Source organism: Cydia splendana, chromosome 1, assembly GCF_910591565.1.
Source record: "Cydia splendana chromosome 1, ilCydSple1.2, whole genome shotgun sequence".
NCBI lineage: Eukaryota > Metazoa > Arthropoda > Insecta > Lepidoptera > Tortricidae > Cydia > Cydia splendana.
Window position 1 is genome coordinate 15,614,373 of NC_085960.1, and position 19,388 is coordinate 15,633,760.

Genomic DNA, 19,388 nt, shown 5'->3' on the forward strand with positions numbered 1-19,388 from the left:
AAAGTACTTGTGGATGGGGGTTGTGCTAACGGGTGGAGGGGGGTTTAAAGGTCCCTTTTTTTAGTTTTTCGTAAATAACTCGTAAACGGTGGCTCATAGCAAAAAATGTTCTTATACATAAGTAATCTACATAAAATTGCCTACAAGAAAGATTCCGTACACTTTTTCGCTAGGGTAAAAAAGATATTAAAGCCGGAAAGTCAGTTATAATCAATTCTATGCTCCCTTTTTATAGTTTTTCGTAAATTACTCGTCAACGGTATCCCACAGCAAAAAATATTCAGGAACATAAATAATCTACATAAAATTTTGTACAAAAACGATCATATATACTTTTCCGCTAGGATCAGTATTTGAAAAGATATTAAGAGCGCTCTTACAAGAAAAGTCGAAATAATGCAAAATTGATGATACTAGTCGACGAAATTCAGGACTTTGTGCTCATTATTAGAAACAATGAGTACTTGTTCCAGTAAAAGCGTCTTCTTATCTTTTTAAATATCGTTGTAAATATTAGAAAAAGGACTTATTAAATTAGTAATGATTTTTTTTCTGATGGTCGTTTCCGAAAAACCCCGTGAAGCACTGAATGGCGAGCTCTGATTTGGAAATGTTGAGAAGTTTACTCTGCTAAACCTGGCTATTTTGTATTGCTAATACCCTGTACTTTAGGCATATCAAACGATATTTTTCCTACATACATTTGAGAAAGAGAAAATCAAAGTAAAACGAACTCAATTTTCTCTCCGAAACAAGTGTCAATTCCTACGAAAATCTACTTAATATCGAAGTCATTTTCATACTCAAGCAATCTGCAACGTTTGCTTATACTGTTGGTATACATTAGTGTTTATGAAATTCTACTATAATTTTTTGGCAATTTTTTGAAAACTACTCTATATTACCGATGACGCGCGCTGCGCCAGCTCAGTGCCGCGGCAGAGCTTGTAGACGCAGGACGTGTGTCGGTCGGCTCCGCACATTTTCAACGGCGACGACGAGGTTTTTTATCATTGTGTGCGGCGGGCGCCGTGTAAAACGCTATACTGTGTGCGTGTAAACCGCAACGAGAGACTTTGATCCTAGCACTGTTTTTATAGTATTATAATTTATAATGGTACAGTTTAATAAACTACCGGACAGGATTAAAAATATTTGAAACGACCTGACATTCTTTATGTATTTATTTGACTCAAGATAGTACTCAGGGTCTGATGATGGAGCTGGAAGGTGGTCACCGGTACCAATCAACCATGCAACTAAACCACTTCGTGTTTAGGCTCGTTTTATTCATCTCAACAAGATCTTTGACACAAGATAGTACTCAGGGTCTGATGATGGAGCCGGAAGGTGGTCACCGGTACCAATCAACCATGCAACTAAACCACTTCGTGTTTAGGCTCGTTTTATTCATCTCAACAAGATCTTTGACACAAGATAGTACTCAGGGTCTGATGATGGAGCCGGAAGGTGGTCACCGGTACCAATCAACCATGCAACTAAACCACTTCGTGTTTGGGCTCGATTGATTCGTCTCAACAAGATCTTTGACACAAGATAGTACTCACTCAGGGTATGATGATGGAGCCGGAAGGTGATCACCGGTACCAATCAACCATGCAACTAAACCACTTCGTGTTTGGGCTCGTTTTATTCGTCTCAACAAGATCTTTGACACAAGATAGTACTCAAGGTCTGATGATGGAACCGGAAGGTGGTCACCGGTACCAATCAACCATGCAACTATACCACTTCGTGTTTAGGCACGTTTTATTCATCTCAACAAGATCTTTGACACAAGGTAGTACTCAGGGTCTGATGATGGAGCTCGAAGGTGGCGACGGGTACCTGTCTATCATGTAACTGAACCACTTCATGTTTGGGCTCGTTTGATTCGTCTCAACAAGATCTTTGACACAAGGTAGTACTCAGGGTCTGATGATGGAGCTCGAAGGTGGCGACGGGTACCTGTCTATCATGTAACTGAACCACTTCATGTTTGGGCTCGTTTGATTCGTCTCAACAAGACCTTGGACACAAGGTAGTACTCAGGATCTGATGATGGAGCTGGAAGGTGGCCACGGGTACCAGTCTACCATGTAACTGAACCACTTCGTGTTTGGGCTCGTTTGATTCGTCGCGACAAGATCTTTGACACAAGATACTACTCAGGGTCTGATGATGGAGCTCGAAGGTGGCGACGGGTACCAGTCTATCACGTAACTGAACCACTTCGTGTTTGGGCTTCGTGTTTGGTTTATCACCTAGTGTCAAAGATCTTGTTGAGACGAATCAAACGAGCCTAAACACGAAGTGGTTTAGTTGCATGGTTGATTGGTACCGGTGACCACCTTCCAGCTCCATCATCAAACTCTGAGTATCACCTAGTGTCAAAGATCTTGTTGAGACTAATCAAACGAGCCTAAACACGATATGGTTTAGTTGCATGGTTGATTGGTACCGGTGACCACCTTCCAGCTCCATCATCAGACTCTGAGTATCACCTAGTGTCAAAGATCTTGTTGAGACGAATCAAACGAGCCTAAACACGATGTGGTTTAGTTGCATGGTTGATTGGTAATGGTGACCACCTTCCAGCTCCATCATCAGACCCTGAGTACTGTCTTGTGTCAAAGATCTTGTTGAGACGAATCAAACGAGCCCAAACACGAAGTGGTTTAGTTACATGATAGACTGGTACCCGTGGCCACCTTCCAGCTCCATCATCAGACCCTGTGTATCTCCAGTGTCAAAGATCTTGTTGAGAAGAATCAAACGAGCCCAAACATGAAGTGGTTTAGTTACATGATAGACTGGTACCCGTGGCCACCTTCCAGCTCCATCATCAGACCCTGTGTATCTTCAGTGTCAAAGATCTTGTTGAGACGAATCAAGCGAGCCTAATCATGTTACTACATGGTTGATTGGTATCCGTGACCACCTTAATCATTTTCATTATCATCAGATCCTCAGTACCAGTTCGTTTTAAACCTTCGTTGATACGAACTTTACAACCTATAGGTACCAAATGCTATGACGAAACATGTAAATAAGCGAGTACCTATAATTTCTTTCGAGTAATATACCTTCATAAGTACGAGTATGGTATTCATAAATTACGTCGTTTCAAATGGGAGGGGGGGGGGGGGTCTGGACATCGGATGATGGTAGCATGACGTAGGAGGAAACAGAGTCATCCGAAGCATGATTTTTGTATGATTTGAGGGGGGGGGGGGGGGGGTCAAAAATGGTCAAAAATAGATGACGTAATTTATGAACAGCCCCTATGTACATTTGCACTGCATTTAGTATTTTCGTACCTACCAAATAACAGTTTTAGGACTTTAAAAGTTAAGTACAGTTAGTGTTGTTATGGTTGATTTCAATATGCTTCGCAAAGGATCAAGAATGTTTAATCCATCATTGTAGTGCGAGTGTGGCAGAAGGGATCGTAATACAGAGCTCGCACGGCCTGCCGCAGCGCGTAAAATACCTAAACTCGCTCAACGCCGAAATGTAATAGCGCTCTTAAAGGGGGGAACGTTAGGTAATTATATTCAATTCTACATTAATCAATTTTATGTCATGTATGTGCTTATTATCTACGTAAAAAATAAACTGTTTCGGGCGAGATACGAACTCACGACTCTGGAACCAACCGATCGCTCTGCCAAGCCAACTGAGCTACCGAGACTTACCCGAAGACAACGAAAATTTCTACTACTACATCTTTCATATGAGCCTTAAGGTACCGTTTGGATTCAGACTACGTCAGCATTACTGCTACAGTATTCCACCAGGACATTACTGCCAACCGCATTACTGTCGCAAATGACGAAAATCGCGCAGCAACTTTGATTTTGACATTTGCATAATAGCGTTACAGTCGACTGCACTAGTTCAGGAAAAGTCAAAAATGTAATGCTGGGTAACCCCTTACCACCTACCTAATGGGGATTGGCGAGAGGGGACGATGGCATCCTAAAGCCGGTGACAACCAACGACCCAGTGGCACCTGACTCCTTTCTCAACACCATATTTTGCCGATGCACGACCGGGTGTGGGGTGTGATGCGGCTGCCGGAAAGCAGGAATTTCGTGCTCCAGTGTCTGTGGTGTATGCTCTGGCTCCTGCACTAACGGAGCCCCCATCGAAATCAACATCAGCAATGATGATGATGATGATGATGATTTTAGTTTTAGAAGATAATAAGAAATTTTATTTATAGAATATTATAGGTTCCAATCTTAAAAATAAGGTTACTATTATGTATAGAATTGATTATAATTAAATTTCTCTCTTTAGTATCTTTTTAAATATTGATCCTAGCGAAAAAGTGTACTAGATCTTTCTTGTAGGCAATTTTATGTTAATTATTTATGTATAAGAACAATTTTTGCTATGGGCCACCGTTTACAAGTTATTTACGAAAAACTAAAAAATAAACACCTGCAAATTGATTATAATTAACTTTCCCCCTTTAATATCTCGTGAAATATTGATCCTCCGAAAAAGTATAAATAATATTTTTTGTAGAGAATTTTATCAGGATTACTTAAGTATAACGTTTTTTTGCAATATGCAACCGTTTACGAGTTATTTATGAAAAACCAAATAAAAGGGACCTGAGAAGTGATTGTAATTAACATTCTCCCTTTAATATCTTTTTAAATATTAATCCCAGAGAAAAATATTCGATTTGTTTTTTATAGATAATTTTATGTAGATTATTTATGTTTTAGAACATTTTTTGATATGGGCTACCGTTTACGAGTTATTTATGAAAAACTAAAAAGAGACTTTAAAATTGATTATAATTAACTTTCTGGCTTACTATTTTTTTGAATATTGAGCCTAGTGAAAAGTATTTAGTATGTGTTTTGTAATTGTATGAAGATTATTTATGTTGTAGAACATTTTCTGCTATGAGCTACCGTTTACGAGTAATTTACGAAAAACTAAAAATAAATGAACCTCAGATTTGATTATAAATAACATTATTTCTTTGATAACTTTTTAAATATTGATCCTTGCGAAAAGCGTACTGTATCTTTTTTGTAGGAAATTTTGTGTACTTAGATTATTTACGTTTCAGAACATTTTTTGCTATTGGCCACTCTTTACAAATTATATACGAAAATATAAAAAAACAGATCACAGAATTGATGTTATGTAACGTTGTCGTGTTGATATCTTTCTGAATATTGACCCTAGCAAAAAAGTGTACGGAATCTTTTTTGTAGGCAATTTTATGTAGATTACTTATGTATAAGAACATTTTTTGTTATGAGCCACCGTTTACGAGTTATTTACGAAAAACTAAAAAAAGGGACCTTTAAACCTCCCCCCACCCGTTAGCACAACCCCCATCCACCAGTACTTTCAGTATGTTGTGTAAGGCACTTTTACCTACAACTGTGCCAAAATTCGCTTATACACGAATTATTTCCCCTGTTTTTCCTTCGTTTGGTGGCCTACTATAGTGTAAGTATAAGATGATAGCAAGTTGCTAAGGTGTCTGGCGGTTTGTCTCCAGCGGCCAAGACGGAGATGGTGAAGTCGAAGCTGCCCAACTCGGTGTTGGGCAAGATATGGAAGCTGGCCGACATCGACAAGGACGGGTTCCTCGACGAGGAGGAGTTCGCGCTCGCCATGCACCTCATCCAGGTGAAGATCGACGGACACGACCTGCCCGCGGACCTGCCGCCGCATCTCGTGCCGCCCTCCAAGCGGAACTGAGACGTAGAAGGATTGGTAAGGTTACGCTCCATCGGCAGCGACGAAGGCGAATATATCTACCCATTTATCCTGTAGAAATACTCACTGAACCTCCTAACAGATATTCAGCAGTCCTATGACAGTTCTAGAGAATATTTAGCTGGAATAGTACCGTCCCGTGAAAGTTGACGAGTTTCTATTATTTTATTAATTGCCTTCGTCTTTGTCGTTTGGAATCTTATGATTAATCGAATTAATCCGGTGATGCAATCTAAACCGACCGTTGGCGGAAAGAGGCTACATGTATCCTAACGTAATTTAAGATTTCAGTAAAGGAATGCTCATTATGTAAGCTCTACAATTTTATATTCTTCCGCTAACGGGTGCTCCGATTAACTGCGTCAATCGGTGCGTTCGATTTTCATGCAGCGGTTTTCGTGCATAATAATAAAACCTATTTATACACCGCGAATGTTTGTTAAGCCGTGAATTGTTGTAAAAACAAATTATATTTTTTGTGCGTTGAAAATACGTATGATAAAATATATTATGTTTAGTTATTGACGTGACGAGCTAATGCTCGTGTGTGATCGATGCTGTGAGGGACTCGTTTGTATCGCCGCGGCCACGCACAGACTGCGTCACGCACCCACCACACCCCCCTGTGTCCTCCCACTCGCTTGTGTGACTGTCTGCAGCTTTCCTTACCCTTGTTCTGTGGCAGAGAGCGGCGTGGCTCTTCCACCTGTGTGTGTACTCTATTAATACAAAAACTGCATTAAGCATATCGTATGTGGCTATTGAAATGAATGGTTTTTAAATTATATCAGGACGTGGCAATTATTTAGTGGCAATATCTACATTATTTATCGAAAATTTTAATAAGATTTTGTTTTTATGAGAGAGTATTTCATATTTTATATCTTAAACGTTGCTCCCAATGTTTAGCTTAACTACTTAATTTATTTGGCAAGGTGAAGTTGGTGCTCTAAGAGTTACGTTTAGTTACATCCTCATCTGTATTAGTTACATTATATTCATCATTCACCTGTTTTCTATTGTTTTATTTGTCCTCATTACATTAGGTATATATACTTTATTAATTGAAACAGTTACAGTTCTAAGGTTCCTATTAGGTGATTCTGGACCAGGACAGAAACAAAATAAGTAATTAATATTATTTCAATAATTTTCATAGGTACCTTCCTTTCTTAATTAAACATTCTAAGGTAACTACAGTTATACATGTCGATTGTCTAAAGCTGGCGTGAACTGACAAATGAGAGAGAGAACAAGTATATCTGTGTAGGTCTTATGATGACACAGACACAAACCATAGATATATATAATTATCTACATACTTAATTCACCTCAGCTTAATTCAATCGATCGGTATTTTTCATAAACTTTGTATAACAGTAGCACGACCTAAAAATATTGCATTTATTATGAAACCTTCAGATTGTTCAGTGCCTTTGCTACAATAAGTAGAGAGCGGTCTACGGGACCGCTCGCTCGCCCGGTCTCGGCAGTAGCTTCTATAATTATTATACCTACTCTGTTCTAACAGATAAAGCCCGCCGCGCGGGAACTATATGTAAATAGGTACAGATTTTTATATGCGTTAGATATTTTGAATGCATTTTGTGCGTCGTTCCGTGTGAACACACGGTTTCGAGATTTATTTCGATAAAAGTTTGCTAACACTGGACGGGGCACGCAATGAACGTTTTTACATTTGCTATTGTGTGTACATAATTATATGTAAATTTATTAAAAATATCGTAAATTATACATAGAGTGTAATAAATAGATAAGAATTCAATGGTTAATATTTATTTTATTTCCCCACCCCCGTTATTCCCTCAATTTTAGGTATAAGTACTTAGATTGATTGTACACGAAAATGGTCAGCTTCAAAGATATTGTAACAGCCAAATAGTTCGTCACACCGTACTAAATATATGGTGTAACGAAATATTTAACCACTTTTGCAGCTATAATATATTTGATGCTGACTGTACCAACCCGACACGAACGTTGCAGAGACAGGTGAATATTAGTCTGTCCAAGACTATAGGTACTCTGTATCTTAGGTAGTTCAGGTATTTATATAAAATTATACAATTTGTACATTTTCGGGTAGTTATAACATTTATTGGTTAACCAACCAAATAGAAAACCGCCTGGAGCTATCACTGAACATTTTTTTGAACATCGAGCCGATTTTTGAATTTCGCTCGTTTGATTTTGTCACTCGAAAAACAGCGAAATGCTAATTTTTAAAATACAAGCGATAGAAATTGGGAATCGAGTGGTATTGACCACTCGTTTTCAATTCTATTAGTAGAATTTAAATGCCGGGTACTGGAGATATTATTGAACAAAATACACGAAATCGAGCGGTCGAAATTCAAAAATCGGCCCCCAAGTCGTCAACTTTAACCTACATTATTTGATCATGTAATCATGTTTTATCTACCCTCAACTGGCTTAGGAGCCATTTGAGGGTAGATTTTGTTTTTTACTTTTATTTAAATACTTAAAGATACATAGTACCTATAGTAATCTGAATATGGTATGTTGTCTCACTCTCTCTCTCACAATAGTTATAATAAAAGCGACCCTCAGGCGTCAAAGCACAAATAAGAATAGGTGTATATTCCTTCGTGTAGGGTTTGTCATCAACAACTTACTATTGAAATATCAGTGACCTAAATAAAGTAAAATCTTAAAAGATATCGAGCAGTCTCCATCGAGGATAGAGCACTTTTGTTGATATTACCATTCTTTATAATTTAATTGTCTTTTCTAATAGGCATCCCATAGTAGGTATGTACAGTCAAGTGTAAAAATATGGGTGCAGACATCATACTCAAAAATGTCCAATAGCATGTCAAATTAAGAACTATGGGACATATTTTTGAGAAATTATATGCACTCATATTTTTACAATTGTCTGTAGGTACCTATATAACCTAACCGGCCTCCACCCTATCTTAATCACTGATATAGCATTTCATATCAATTCAAACCCTCCATATTTCAAAATTATAGGTATTATTAGGCTGAAAAAGAATATCTTGTTTGGGCTCGCGGCTTTATTACTGATTTTGTGTGTGGCAATGCGTAAGGTAAGGTGCGACTATGATATGAGTAGTCTCCAAAAAGGACTGTTATTTAGAAAGAAATCTTCCACCACTGTGTTAGGTACTTTTTTTTTTTATTTAATTTTGATTATTACGAAGGAAATATAGCACGTGATCGTCCATACAAAAAGAGAAAACTTTTTTCCACTTCTAAATATTTTCCATTCTCCATGATTTTTTAGTAAGTATGTTATTGACACAATGAAAAGCTAGGTTTACTTATAGGTTTTCCTTTTTTCAAAATTCGCAATACAAAATATTTTTTATTTTTTCAAAAAAAGCGAAACTTATAAACCTAGAATATATTAGGTATGCGATCGACATCAAAATCAAAGTGATATGTTAATTTAGTTGGTGGAAAACGTTTTCTCCCGAAATGGAAATTGTATGAAAAAACTTACTATTGTCAGTAGCTATACTTCTTTCTTAAATTTTACTCATTCAATGCCAGCGACCCGCTCGGCGGGTTCTCTGTTCGTAGGCTATTATTACTCCACTTGCTAATGTCAATGAGCCTAATGTTGTAATTATGTTCTAATATGATCAAGAAAACCAGGACTTTTTCAAATAAATTTATTAACAAAACCAATTTCATATCTTAGCTAGAAATAGTCGCGTGGAGGCGCCCGCGGCGGCTGTAACATTGTGCATATGTATAGTCAGCTTCCAAATATTTATGCAAACAAGATGATGACCGAAATTAAAGCAATGTTGCTTTATAATGTTCGATTCTTTAGGAAAATGTACCTTAGCGTGCGGTGCATGAAGGTCCTTTTATTACAGAATCACAGGTTGTTACTGTAACAAATGAAACTTTGCAGTATTTATGAGCAAATTGTTTGCACAGAATTACACAGACTATACATATCTTTGTCCACATTTAATCAGGGACCATTACCGGTATAACTAAAAATAAAAATATCTCATAGCTTTCACGTTATTTCTTTGACATTATAGAATAGAATTAGGGTAAGGATAATGATTGACCTATTAGCTAACAAAAAAAAAGAAAGCAAAAATATACATAAACAACCAAGATAGGTACCGAAATTGAATACCGGTTAATTTGTATGAAATAATACCGGTATTTGGTCCCTGCATTTAATAGGGTTATTCCCACTACTTACCACCAAGTTATTACCAGTGGTTACTACTGGGAATTTTATTCCCACCTTTTACCACTGGTAACTACTGGGAAAAACTAGTCCCAGTAGTTACCACCAACTCGGTTTGGTTACCACTGGTAACAACTTGGCGGTAACTAGTGGGAATAACCCATTTAATACAATACAATACATATCTGTATTTTATTTACACATTTGCCAGCACCAAACAGGCCGGGCTGCACAGCATACATATTGAAATCTTATCACTACCGATGTAGTTGAATGCATGGATAAAAGACGAGTCTATTACTAATATGGTACATGTTAATGTTTTCAACAGTACAAATAGCACCATGCAATAGTGATGTGAAGTACAACATATTTAGGTAAGTAAGTAATTAATTAAGTATATGTAACACACAAAATGCAAATTTGTCAATTACTGATGTTAGGGTATCTGAAACCCTTAGGACTAGTTGGAATTAGTTAACTATGTATATATAAGCTTTAAGACCAAATATTCGTTGCCATTGTGCTACATTGTGGTTGGAGTAATTTATTTTAAATATGACAATATTATAAAATTACTATCATAAAACTTATGATCAAGTTCCATTATCTCCACAACTTGCAAACAACCGAACAGTATCTAAATTGCAGGGATACTATGAAAAACATTCATAATTTGTTTATAAATAAATGCATATATCAAGTAGGTTAACCAAATAAATAATTTGATTAAATAAGGAAAATCTACATCCCATAAAGAAAACTAACTGTAAGAATAACTTAATTCTATAACCAAACAAGATACTGAGTGGATGAATAATGATTGATTTGTTCCAATAAATCTATACAAATGGTCATTGATCCTTTCATATTCAGTCAATGGTAAAAGTATATTTGCCAAAATTAACAAAACTACTCCATAAAATTTTAGTTTTCCCAGGCATTAATTTATAAGATTAAAATTATAGCATGTGTGTGCAATGACTTTAATCTATGTAAAATATTTCTGCTAATTTGATAAATGGCATATTTACTATTCATGTATTTACACTGAAATATAATTTCATAATTTATCATTTCAATTTAAAAAAGGCAGTGCTGCCAAGAGGATTTCCTTTTATGTAGATTTATTTGGAATGGAGAGTAAAATGATTATATAGCTAGCAACATTCCGTCCATGAGAGACAAAACACAGGTTGGCTCAGAGTCCCAAAGTGTATGCTTGTAATGTTGCTCACTGTGGTGGCGTGGGCCCAGGAGGGCGCACCTGGCGCCTCAGCTGCTCCACCAGCTCGGGGTTGGCTGCCTGCATGTGCTGAGCCAGTGCCTGCCCTGCCTCCAACAACGCGCTCATGCCACCAGCACCCGCTGCACCTGTTCCTGCTCCTTGCGCTTGTGTGCCACTCATAAGTCCAGAGATAAGATTCTGCATGTTGGGATCCGCCAGCATCTCTGTAGCCATATTGAGCAAAGCAGGGTTTTGTAGTAGCCCTCCTAGGTCCACGGGCCCACGCTCGCCACGCGCAGCGAGCCGTTCGTCAGCGAGACGCAAGTTTTGGCGGTACGACTCATTGTCTGGCTCAAGTTGCGCAGCGCGCGCGTATGCCTGGCGCGCTTCACGATGTCGCTCGAGTGCGGTCAACGCAAGTCCGAGACGGCCGTGCGCTTTGCTGTAGTCAGGTTGCAGTGCGAGTGCCGCGGTGCAGTCGGCAACTGCCGCCTCGTGCTCACCCAGCTTGAAGTGAGCGGCAGCGCGATTGCAGAAATACACAGCATTTCGGGGGTCTAGCTCCACGGCGCGCGAGTAGCGTTCCAGCGCCTCGCGGTGCTTCTCCGCCTTCATTAGCTCGTTACCCTCGTTCTTAAGCTGCTCAGCAACAGCGCTGGTAGCTGCACTGACAGGCCCCGGTGCGGTGGCGCCCGCGCTGTTTGTGTTACGCACGAGCGCCAGCAGGTCGATAGCACGCGCCGAATCGGCTGCCCCAAGCTCGAACGAAGTCTCTATGCATTGCACGGCGACTTCGACGCTCTCGCGGCTGTCAGCGCTCAGTTCCGAACCTTCGAGTTGTTGCTTTAAGAAGCTGACGATCGACGCCGCGACGATCTTTACGTCCGACATCCTGTTCTTAAAAGTTAGATGTTCCTGAAATTTAATAAAATGCGGTGTTGGAAGGATTTTATTATTTTTAGACTGACAATTCAATGAGAATGACAAGCTCACTGTCTACTTGTCCAGTTTTTTTTTTTAACTTTTATAGCAGTTTGAGATCATGAAATACACGTCGTATTTTGATAATTATTTTTTATGGCAACGCGCTCCTGGCATTATTTAAGGCTTCGACCATAGACTTATAATATATAGAGACGGTGTATCAGCGAGCTGTCACTGTTGCCACTTTTGTTTAGTGTACGATCACAGAATAATTAATAGTACTACCGTACAGAAAGGAAACTTCCTACAAAAACGAAGTTTGACAGCGGTTCAGGGTCGAATCATGCTGGCCCTTTCTAATATATGACACTATCCCTTTCGGCTATTTAGGGTTGTCAAAAATCAAGTGATTATCTTATCTGTGGTCGTGCACGCAAAAGGAAGTGAAGTGGTGCCAACCCTAATAATTGCTCGGAGCAATGCTGAGCCGAGCGGAGCCGAGTTTGACCGAAGTCAGGAGTTTCGCACCCCTGGTACGATTAACAATGAGGCCCGGCCCACCTTGCTGTAGCCATGTCGATAAAGTCATATCGATAAACTATCGACATTTCTTGCAATTTTAATTTTACTTCAAAGGTTTAACGGTACCTAAAATGAACAAAAACGCTTTTATTCTTTATTGTGGTTATCAGATCACAATTTTATAGTCACGCCCCAGCAGGGAACCAAGGGAAAATTCAGATATTTAATTAAAATACATAAATACCTCCTAAAATAGGTGTTCCGCAATAATTGAATTATATTATTATATTATAATATATTCATTATCCATTAGCATTTCAATTATGTTTATGTTTAACGAAGATATTGAAGCTTCAATTAATCGCTATTTCGTTCCGCTGTGTAGCATTTATCGATATATAACATGATTAAAATCGACTTTTCACATCCCTAAAAGAGCACACATATACACTTTTACGCACACATACACAGCCTGGGCGCATCACAAAAGGCAACACTTGATTTGAAGTCCATCTTGTCAACAGTATGGTTGTCCTTTTTTGACAAACGGCATTTTTAAAAGAGCGAGGAGAGAGAAATGATACTAGTTGCTGCGCCGTGAAAGAGAACAGAAAACGTTGGGCCCTTGGCTTCGACAGACCAAATGATTTACATGACTTCGCAAGGTCTGTGGAGCTCTAAATTGTAAAACTTCTTTGTCATTCATGCTCATTAAATTTTATTCAATGTTTATTTCAATGAATACAAGTTACAATTTTAAGGCCCGTCCCGGCGGGATAATTAAACTGAGGATTTGATCAGAAACAAAATTGGCGTCAATCTCATCAAGCGCGCACACGCACACAATTTGACATTGGAACATAGATATATTATACTTAAAGCATAGATCTAGTATTACATAGATGAGCTATACGCGTGCCTCCGTGAGGGACAAAACATACGCAAAGCGACAATATTAAAAACACGTTTTAACATTCCTGACAACATACCAAAAACAATCTACGTAATTCGGTCGGGTTATTTGTTGCCCACCATAAACCATACTAAATTTTTGGTGGGGAACAAACAAAAAGTGAGACTGTGACAAGGACAAGCAATAATACCGCTTTCTCTGCTACTCCTACAGAAATTTCCATAAGTGCATCTCGTTCGGTCGTTTGGCCCCTCCCCCGTGTCATCTCTATGTTATTGTACCTCTATGACTTAAAGATTACGTCTCAGCGAGCTGTCACTGTTACCACTTTTTTTTAGTGTACGATTAACAATGTGGCCCACCTTGCTGTAGCCATGTCGATAAAGTCATATCGATAAACTATCGACATTTCTTGCAATTTTAATTTTACTTCAAAGGTTTAACGATACCTAAAATGAACAAAAACGCTTTTATTCTTTATTGTGGTTATCAGATCACAATTTTATCGTCACGCCCCAGCAGGGAACCAAGGGAAAGTTCAGATATTTAATTAAAATACATAAATACCTACTAAAATATGTGTTCCGCAATAATAGAATTATTTTATTATATTATAATATATTCATTATCCATTAGCATTTCAATTATGTTTATGTTTAACGAAGATATTAAAGCTTCAATTAATCGCTATTTCGGTCCGCTGTGTAGCGTTTATCGATATACTTATAACATGATTAACACGTTCGCGGACGCTCAGTCACACCAGTTGGACACCTAAATTTTGTATGGAAATATTGGGACTGTTATAGCATTCCTGTCACTACAAATATATCTTTTAGGTTTGTATATGACGCGTAATGCTATGCAAGGCGAATGCTATGCAATCCGCGTCAATATGAAGTATATTTTTTATACGCTATGTGACAACAAATGCTATACAATTCGGATGCATAAGCATGTCTGTCACATGACGTAGTCAAGATGGGATCTTATATGACATCGCATGTTATAGCATTCATACATCGTGCTCGATGGACTTGATGGCTGAGACTTCTGACTTCCTAAAGGCGCGATTTTTGCTATAAAGACTCATTTGCTGACCTCTTCAAACAATTTTCTTCTTCTGTTTTGTTCCCTCTTTGCTTATCATTGTAATATTGAGTCCATCTCATACATGCCCCATCCTAAGCACGTTCGCTGTTCATTCGACCTCAAATTATGTGATACTACCTACAAATTATGCGTTGGAGACCGGCTCTAATCTAAAGGCCCAGTCATGGGTTTCATAGCATGTTGTAGAGAGCCGAGTGGCAATGTTGAGCTCTCTTAAAATGAGAGGTTTGTTCTTCTAGCTGTCCAAGGTATACGCAGCATTTTACGCCAACACTACTTCTCAAAAGTGTCAATATGTACCGCATTACACTTTTTGAGTTCCCTGTAACGCACCGCCGCGTTAAGTTCTGGACGTAAAGCGTCCACCACTTTTCCTGCCAAGCGATGATTCACCCAACTTTATATTCTTTTTCGGATGCATCTGCACCAAATACAAGGCGTGAAATATACACAGAATGATACCACAAATGCGTGTCATAAGGTGCTTACCTTGTGAGAGGTGATCATCGAGCGCCAACAGGCTATAATTCAGAATTATATGACCAAAACTATGACTAGTAACGTAATTATTTCAATACTAGGTATACACATTCATGCCTCACTTTTTCACATTAACCGTTATCAAAATTTTACTGTAGTGTTATTAACAGCAAGTAAACACGTTTATTTATTAAAACACAATGAAAAACTTAAAGAAATTGTAAGAAAAACATTAATTACGATTTTATAAAAATACGTCAAATTCGCTATCGCGCACGAAATTCACCCAAATTACATGTGTCCACTCCCAGGCGCACCTGCCGGGCTACTAAGGGAGCTGCCATACAAAGACGAATGCTATAGCATCTGCGTCACAGAAAGGGGGGCCAATTTGGAGACGTCACAGGATAATTTTTAACTTCGATAAAACTATGTAATATGGCAGTACGCATTATTTGACTCTGGTGACTGGTAGAGGAAAAGTTGGTGAATAATATTATACTGTGATTAAGCGGATTGATAAGCATTTCAACGAAGAAATTTAAAAAGAATAACGAATGCAATAGCAGGCGCGTCACCAGGAGGAGTACAAAAACGGATGCTATGCAATCCGCGTCCGCGAACGTGTTTTTCACATCCCTAAGCCCCCATTCGCACGACAGCTTTTTCAACGCGCGTTAAAAAAGCGCATGAATCTGTCCGCACTCTAATTTCGACTTAACGTCCAAGGCTTAAAGTCGAAAATCCAACAACGCTTGATAAAAAGCGCCACCGCTGTCGTGTGAATAAATACACACGTATCCATTTGTGTCATTCAATCGCTTTTTTAACGCGCGTTGAAAAAGCTGTCGTGTGAATGGGGGCTAAAAGAGCACACATATACGCTTTTAAGCCCCCTCCAGACTATGCGCGTGAATCGCGGGCGAAGCCGCGAACGCGAGTGTGGAGCATGAAGTTATAAGATGGAGTGAATTGTCACTTTTTTTGCCATACTAAATTTAACCTTATCACCGAGCCAGAAAGACATTCTTACCAGACTAGAGAAAACGGTCCACTTGAGATAGCAAAGGTGGGTCGCGGTGTCTCACTCGCACATGTTGCCAATGTTAAAAATATACCATTGTGGTAGTATTTATATCAATATACTACTGAAATTAAATATTTCTTATATTATTTAAGTGCTATATTTAGAGTAAGGTTCTGATATGTTTTAAGAAATTTGTAAATAATTATGATGTCAATATTATTAACTGATTTAACCAAGCATGTGCACAACAAAAAAAAACATTAATTTTGATATGGTAGACATTGTAGTAACTTTGAATATTAATTGGTATCCCTAACGTGTGATGACATGTTATCAAAACACGTGAATGAAAAATTCCTTAAAAATGGTGAATAAATGTTGCGTTAAAGGTTGTAGGAGTGAAAGAATTTCTAATTGTGGAATATTGTTTCACAAGGAAGCCACAATTATTACATTTTGCGATAAAAATACAAGTCAACATTGTCAAACTCATTAGGGTGACCATGATGTCGCCACGATGAGAATCAGTGTTACACAATTCTTATTACGTACTTAAAAGTAAGTTTATATGAATAGGTATGTATTTATTTCGGCATGTTTAAATTGGTGAAATGAGAGCCAATACAGAATAATTAATTGCCAAAATTGAAATCCAAAGTCCTTAAACATTACAGACACATTTATACATTGTTATAATAAAAAAAAAACACATTGATAATAAAAGAAAAATAGAACTTTATGGTAATTTACTGACTTTTGGGACGATACCAGAAACGTTACTGGGAATTTACCCTCTTTGGAAAATTTACTGGGAACGGCACATCACTAGTTTCTTTACATTTTACGACTCTTCTCTTTTCGCACAGATGGCCTACCACCGTGAACACCGAGGTTCGCAAATTGCGGGCATCTTTCTCTTTTACTCCTATAAAGGAGTAATTACAGAGACAGAGAAAGATACTCGTCAAACGATGCAAACTTGGGTGTCTATGCTCCAGTGACAGGCGTCCTAGTTAAAAACTATAGCAAACGGGCGTAGCGGTCCCACGCGACCCTGTGGCAGTGGCGGATTTGCCCTAAGGCCGAGTAGGCCCGGGCCTAGGGCGGCCAGATATTTTAAGCGGCAGTCTATATGATGGGTGCTGAGAAAGGGGCGGCTAGTGCTTGCTATGAAGGGCCTGGGACCTAACGCGGCAAAGACTGTAAAAAGCTCTCAGGACAGTGGGGGTGTCCTGAGAGCCTACCCCGAGCCGCTTTCGACGTGTTGCCTCTTTGTAGCACTTTCGTACGTTCTTTAAACCTAAGTGTGACAGAGGGGCGACACGTCGAACGCGGTTCGCGGTAGACCCTCTGGTTCTGTCAGCATATCTGTCTCTCTATCTCTCTCACTCATACCTGTATTCTTGACAGACGTTACGGCGGACCACCTTCCTGAGGATCGACCATGTTCGTGGTCCAGCATCTACGCCTATTAAAAACAGTTTTTAAAACAACTAAATTAAGTACCTAAGGTTGTGTGAAGCGTTGTAAAGAAGAGAAAAAAAAGCTATATCCATCCCTTTTTAGGCCATAATACTAGTACAGCGAAAAGACAGTATGATTCTTTATAACTAATATAACTATGCACGAATAAGAAAAGATCCTGGCCAAACTATATATTCAATGTTATCCTAATATCCCACATACATATGACTTATGGTCACCCTAATTAGAAAGAGATGCAACGGCCCACCTTGACTTCTCATGTGGACACACTTTTTGGCTAATGTACACTATCCGGTTTACTCTCTAGGTCCATGGTGTGGAGTCGATTTCGCTGTCTGCGAAAATCGACTCCACACTCGCATTCGCGGCTTCGCGCCGCGATTCGCGCACGAGTGTGGAGGAGGCTATACGCCATAGAGGTACAATAACATAGAGATGACACGGGGGAGGGGCCAAACGACCGAACGAGATGCACTTATGGAAATTTCTGTAGGAGTAGCAGAGAAAGCGGTATTATTGCTTGTCCTTGTCACAGTCTCACTTTTTGTTTGTTCCCCACCAAAAATTTAGTATGGTTTATGGTGGGCAACAAATAACCCAACCGAATTACGTAGATTGTTTTTGGTATGTTGTCAGGATTGTTAAAACGTGTTTTTAATATTGTCGCTTTGCGTATGTTTTGTCCCTCACGGAGGCACGCGTATAGCTCATCTATGTAATACTAGATCTATGTTTTACGCACACATATACAACTTGGTTCTGCCTAAAACGATAACACCATGATTTGAAGTCCATCTTGTCAACAGTATGGTTGTCCTTTTTTGACAAACGGCATTTTTAAAAGAGCGAGGAGAGAGAAATGATACTATAGTTCGTTTTTTTAGCATTAGAAAGAACTTGAAAGAAGGTAAGCGATCTTAACATGTCTTTTAGTTGAAAAACGCTTTTTTAAAATCAGTAACTCTTACTTATGAAAGCAGAAGAATATAAATGATCGTAGTAGATTCATAATTGTTACATATTTGCCGTAATTTATTTTTTAAATGTGTTTTTCAATTAAAAGACACATCAAGATTGTTTACCTTATTTCTAATGCTAAAAAAAACGAACTATAGTTGCTGCGCCGTCAAAGAGAACAGACAACGTTGGGGCCTTGCATTGGAATACAGCCAATGTCCTTAAATTTCATTTTTTCTTTCACACGACCTGATTAAATCGACAATTTAATCAGATTGGGTGAAAAATTGCCTCGTCTGGCCTTTACATTGTGAAAACCGGCAGCATTGATTACAGTCTGTCAAAAAAGAGTAGAAATTAAAAATTGGCAATACAGTAGTGTCGTCCCTTTTTCTTATATTTACGATCGGCCGCCGACATATATATTGATTTGAAATGGACGACACTACATTATTGCCACTTTTTAATTTCTACTCATGATTGTCAGATTGACATTAGATTGACCAATAATGAGCGACTTTTTGACTCATGATTTAACCAGAGTCGTCAGTTATTCTATTGAATAATAAAATATTTTTAAGATATTATTAGCCTAATAACTTACTTATTATATTTAAATGTGTGTGAAGCGCTTTATGTTTTTTTTCAGTACCCTCCAGATAAATCTGGTAGCAAATTGACCAATCGAACCACAAGGTTTAAAACTTTGTTTATGTTTCTCTGTATAATAATAAAACAGTCAGTTGACGTGTTAAAC

General features: G+C 38.5%; 2 protein-coding genes across 2 annotated transcripts in view; one reads left to right on the top strand and one right to left on the bottom strand.

The window, feature by feature from the left end:
- The window catches only part of LOC134795240 (EH domain-containing protein 1), a 30,501-nt gene extending 22,951 nt beyond the window's left edge, over positions 1 to 7,550 (top strand). The window contains exon 3 of the mRNA XM_063767063.1: positions 5,537 to 7,550. Coding sequence (XP_063623133.1) covers positions 5,537 to 5,739 — 203 coding nt within the window. The 3' untranslated portion in view covers positions 5,740 to 7,550. The remainder of the gene's footprint in view (positions 1 to 5,536) is intronic.
- A 2,996-nt stretch (positions 7,551 to 10,546) lies between these two features.
- Positions 10,547 to 12,196, bottom strand: LOC134790973 (small glutamine-rich tetratricopeptide repeat-containing protein alpha-like). The gene has a single exon (XM_063762010.1). The coding sequence runs from the start codon at positions 12,099 to 12,101 to the stop codon at positions 11,217 to 11,219; it is 885 nt and encodes a 294-aa protein (XP_063618080.1). The 5' UTR covers positions 12,102 to 12,196; the 3' UTR covers positions 10,547 to 11,216.
- Between the last annotated feature and the right edge of the window lie 7,192 nt (positions 12,197 to 19,388).